The 4,881-nt window shown below is 57.4% G+C and overlaps 1 protein-coding gene across 1 annotated transcript; it reads left to right on the top strand.

Annotated features, from left to right (window-relative positions):
* The first annotated feature begins 331 nt into the window (after positions 1-331).
* Positions 332-3,972, top strand: SHISA4 (shisa family member 4). The gene is made up of 5 exons (XM_007988958.3): positions 332-740; positions 1,120-1,291; positions 2,126-2,259; positions 3,073-3,240; positions 3,472-3,972. Exons 1-5 carry the CDS (start codon positions 668-670, stop codon positions 3,516-3,518), a joined length of 594 nt encoding a protein of 197 aa, XP_007987149.1. The 5' UTR covers positions 332-667; the 3' UTR covers positions 3,519-3,972.
* Positions 3,973-4,881: the final 909 nt, after the last annotated feature.

Here is a 4,881-nt window from a genome sequence, read left to right as displayed (position 1 = left end):
TCGTAGGGAGCCAGTGCAGCTGGCAGGGTCCAGGCCTGTGGGCACCGCTGGGGACAAAGCCACTCTGAATGCCTCTCAATGAGTGCTTGTGTTCTGGGAATGGGGGCGGGGTGACATCCAGCCTCTTTCCCTCTCAGCCCCCCATAGGATGTCCCAGGCTGGACGCGGCAGAGGAGGTCCCCAACAAGGGAAGGTCCAGCCCTGCCCCTCCAGGGTTGGCCCATGTGTCTGGGCATTCGGAGGTGGCACCAGGATCAGGGCTTCTGGAGTCCAGCATACTGATTGGGCCCAGGCCGGGGGCGGGTCCAGGACACAGCCAGACTTCCCTGGCCGCAGTGCCCAACTGCCCGCGGTGCCCATGTTGGCTCGGACGGGAGGAACCACAGAGGAGCCGGGGACAGGGGGAGCAGGGCAGTGCTCTGCTGGGTGAGGGGCACCCAGCTCCAGAGGCTAGGTGGGCGTCGCTGGTGGGTGGACTCCTGGGCGCTGCGCGGAGCCGCGCCGGCTGGATTAGCGCGGGCGGGGCGCTTAGTCCCACCCCCAGAGGAGGCGGAAGAGGAGCCCCAGCCTGGCCGCGGGCTGGGCCCCGCCGCAGCTCCAGCTAGCCGGCTTGGTCCTGCGGTCCCTTCTCTGGGAGGCCCGACCCCGGCCGCGCCCAGCCCCCACCATGCCACCCGCGGGGCTCCGCCGGGCCGCGCCGCTCACTGCAATCGCTCTGTTGATGCTGGGGGCTCCCCTGGGTAAGGGGATGGGGAGTGATGCGGCTGGGGTGGGATGGGGTGGGATGGGGGCGGAGGAAGGGGAGGGGCCGATCCGAGGGGCTTGAGGTCGAGGCTTATCCAAGGCTGCCACGGGAGCCTTGGGTGTTGCTGGATCCTCAAGAAGCGGGAAGAGGGAGTGCCAGGATGCTGGGCCATGGGAGGCTGACCCCGGGGTGCAGGGTCAGCTTCAGGCAGAGGCCTCTGGAGCTCCGGAGCTGAGACCCTCAGGTTGGAGACAAGGGGCAACCCTCAGTGTTCGGGAGCCAGCAGGCTGGGGACCACCGGGGGAGTGGGGCCGAGGGCGGCTGGGGATGAACTGGCCTGGTGGCCACTGGGCACCCCCAACCCCTGCCCACAGCGCTGGCCGGCGAGGACTGCCTATGGTACCTGGACCGGAATGGCTCCTGGCATCCGGGGTTTAATTGCGAGTTCTTCACCTTCTGCTGCGGGACCTGCTACCATCGGTACTGCTGCAGGGACCTGACCTTGCTCATCACCGAGAGGCAGCAGAAGCACTGCCTGGCCTTTAGGTGGGTTCCTGCGTCCCCACTCTCACCCCCTCCTCCATCCTTTTCTCCAGAGGCCTCCCCTTCCTCCCTCCCGACCTCCTGCCTCCTCTCCATTTCGACCTCCACATTCTTAGCTGAATGGAGTCACCAGGACTCCAGCTTGGCGGCAGAGCTAGGTGCTTAGGTGCTGGTGCCTGGGAGTTCCAGAAAAGGCATGTTAGTTACCTTCATAGGCTTTGGCCGGGCCAGGGCTTTCCAGGTTCTTTCTGGAGCCCTCCCTTTGGTCCTGCTAGGTCCTGGGGAGGGAGGGTTAAGGGTTAACACCTGGACGACAGTGTGGCTTTGTGGAAGAAGCTCTGTCACAAAGGCAGAGACTTGGGTTTGATTCCCAGGTCCACTTCTTACTAGCTGTGTGATCTTGGAGAAGACACTTGCCTTCCATGGGTCATTGCTTGCCAAATTAGTGGTTGTCAAACTTTTTAAAATATATCATATATAAAATAGATAGAGACTTCTGATTGAAGTGGGGTTTGGAAAAAATGGCTCTAGATTATTTATAAGGCTCCTTTCAGTGTTATGCTGTATGTCAAATCATTTAAGTTGTAGATATAAAAGCAATGGTTGGGGGCGCACTGCAAATCCCCGTATGCTTCACACTAGCCAGCCAGGCAGCATAGCCTTCTGGGAAGTGGAGGTCCTCTAAGATCTCCTTCACAGGGACTGGGCAGAGCCCCACAAGGAACCCCAAATCTCAGCATGCCGTGGCCCCCCTGCTGGCCAGGAGTTGGAGCCAGCATAATGAGGACTCCCTCCTGTGAGTGTTGGAAGGTGAGAGGACCTGTTCTTTGTCTAAAGTCCCAAGACCATAGCAGGCATCGCCTCAGCTGTGATCCTCTTTGTTGCTGTGGTTGCCACCACCATCTGCTGCTTCCTCTGTTCCTGTTGCTACCTGTACCGCCGGCGCCAGCAGCTCCAGAGCCCATTTGAAGGTACACCCAGTACTGGGCAAGATGAGCCTCATATGGGCTGGGCTAAGTCCCATAATGGGCAGCGGAAAGTTCATGGATTGGGTAAATTCTGTAGTAGTATGTACTTCTGTGTACACGCACCTGCCAGCATGAAAACCCAGAAAAATGCTTGTAAACACCTGACTCTTAGAATGTGCCCAGGGGTATATGGAACATCAGACTGTGTATGCATTTCTGTGCATACACATGAAGATTCAAATGTATACAGGAGTGCAGTCTGTCAACAATAGTGGGTGAGTGGGTGTATGTGTGCACATGACTCTTAGTGAGTACATGGGGTCAGGTCTGTAGTGATGAACATTAATTGAGTGTGCTGCAGTGGACGGCAGAATATGTGCCTGAGTGTTGGCATGTGATACACATATGCCACAACCTGATGGACATGGGGATGGTGGCGCCATATGGGAGATCAGTGTGGGCGGAAAGGGCTAGGAGAAGACCCCCTTAGTGGCAGCTCTGCTGGATTACAGGATACCAGTCCTGAGCTGTCCTCTCCTTGCCCAAGTGAGATATTCCCTGGGCTGTGCTCCCTGGTTCATAAGGTCTCTGAAACCTGCTGAGGGGAGCAAACTTGCTAAACACAGATTGACCAGCTGGGGCCACGAGCACAGCTCCCTGCTTAAATCTGCCAAGCAGGGTGTGGGAGGAAAAGATGGCCAGCCTGGAGCTTGCCAGAGGCCAGCACCAGGGTGCTTACCTTGGTTTCCTGGGCAGGAGGAGGAGGCTTCCCATAGGAGATGGGTCTCTGAATGCTGATCCTTCTCCCCCACTTAGGCCAGGAGATTCCAATGACAGGCATCCCAGTGCAGCCAGTATACCCATACCCCCAGGACCCCAAAGCTGGCCCTGCACCCCCACAACCTGGCTTCATGTACCCACCTAGTGGTCCTGCTCCCCAATATCCACTCTACCCAGCTGGGCCCCCAGTCTACAACCCTGCAGGTAAGTAAGCAATCTGGGGCCCCTTGCTGCTGCCTTCCCCCACCCCTTGCCCTGCAACCCTCCTTGTGCCTCTCTCATTCTCAGATTCCCTCTCCCAGACTTTCTTCACCTCTAACCCGAAACCTCCAGGCCCACTCTTTCCTATGGGTCCTGTCTGCCCTGGGGGTAGGGGGGTTACTTTTCATCCACCTATGCCACCACTCACCCTCATCCTGTCTCTTTGGCTTTCAGCTCCTCCTCCCTATATGCCACCACAGCCCTCTTACCCGGGAGCCTGAGGAACCAGCCATGTCTCTGCTGCCCCTTCAGTGATGCCAACCTTGGGAGATGCCCTCATCCTGTACCTGCATCTGGTCCTGGGGGTGGGCAGGAGTCCTCTAGTCACCAGGCCCCAGACCAAGCCAAGCCCTGGGCCCTACTGGGGACAGAGCCGCAGGGAAGTGGAACAGGAGCTGAACTAGAACTATGAGGGGTTGGGGGAAGGGCTTGGGATTATTTTTACTGGGGGCAAGGGAGGGAGATGACAGCCTGGGTCACAGTGCCTGTTTTCAAATAGTCCCTCTGCTCCCAAGATCCCAGCCAGGAAGGCTGGGGCCCTACTGTTTGTCCCCTCTGGGCTGGGGTGGGGGCAGGGAGGAGGTTCCATCAGCAGCTGGCAGTAGCCCTCCTCTCTGGCTGCCCCACTGGCCAGATCTCTGGCCTGCTGGATTAAAGCTGTAAAGACGTAACTCATATCAGTCGCATCATTGGACCCATCCACACTTTCCAGGAACACCGCCTTCAGCTGGGCCCAGACTGTTGCCCACTCCATATACCAAAAGTAAGGGAGGGCCAGCACCAGCACTGGAGCACAGCACCATCCTCCCCGCCATCCACACACAGACCAAGGCAGACTGTTCCTGGGCTGCTTCCTAAAGACAATGAGGTAAATTTTGCCATGGCTCTGAAGAGATGCTCATTTGCACTACAGGTATTCCCTGCTAGGGATCAACAGCTCTACAGCAGCTGAGGCACTGCTAACTGTACAAAGGCAGTTCTCATTCAGGTACCCTTAGGTTCATTCTGGGCCCCACCACTTTCTGACCTTGGCCATGTCTCCCAAGGTTTCCAATTCTCAGTGTCCTCATCTATAGAATGGGGATAGGACAGGCGCCGTAGTTCAAGCCTGTAATCTCAGTACTTTGAGAGGCCGAGGCGGGCAGATCACCTGAGGTCAGGAGTTCAAGACTAACCTGGCCAGTAGGGTGAATCCCTGTCTCTGCTAATATTTAAAAAAAAGCCAGGCGCGGTGGCTCAAGCCTGTAATCCCAGCACTTTGGGAGGCCAAGACGGGCGGATCACGAGGTCAGGAGATCGAGACCATCCTGGCTAACACAGTGAAACCCCGTCTCTACTAAAAAATACAAAAGCTAGCCGGGCGAGGTGGCGGACGCCTGTAGTCCCAGCTGCTCGGGAGGCTGAGGCAGGAGAATGGCGTAAACCCGGGAGGCGGAGCTTGCAGTGAGCTGAGATCCGGCCACTGCACTCCAGCCTGGGCGACAGAGCGAAACTCTGTCTCAAAAAAAAAAAAAAAAAAAAAAAAAAAAAAAAAAATTAGCCAAGCATTGTGGCGGGCACCTGTAATCCCAGCTACTCGGGAGG

The sequence above is a fragment of the Chlorocebus sabaeus genome, chromosome 25 (genome assembly GCF_047675955.1).
Source record: "Chlorocebus sabaeus isolate Y175 chromosome 25, mChlSab1.0.hap1, whole genome shotgun sequence".
NCBI lineage: Eukaryota > Metazoa > Chordata > Mammalia > Primates > Cercopithecidae > Chlorocebus > Chlorocebus sabaeus.
Note: the sequence above shows the minus strand (reverse complement) of the source record. Positions and strands in the feature narration are given on the sequence as shown.

What these genes read in the sequence shown, in the direction of transcription:
- SHISA4 (XM_007988958.3), top strand. Translation starts at nt 668, where the DNA reads ATGCCACCCGCGGGGCTCCGCCGGGCCGCGCCGCTCACTGCAATCGCT. An exon ending in GATGCTGGGGGCTCCCCTGG is followed by an intron (nt 741 to 1,119) that starts GTAAGGGGATGG and finishes CCCTGCCCACAG; the next exon opens with CGCTGGCCGGCGAGGACTGC. An exon ending in GCTCCAGAGCCCATTTGAAG is followed by an intron (nt 2,260 to 3,072) that starts GTACACCCAGTA and finishes TCCCCCACTTAG; the next exon opens with GCCAGGAGATTCCAATGACA.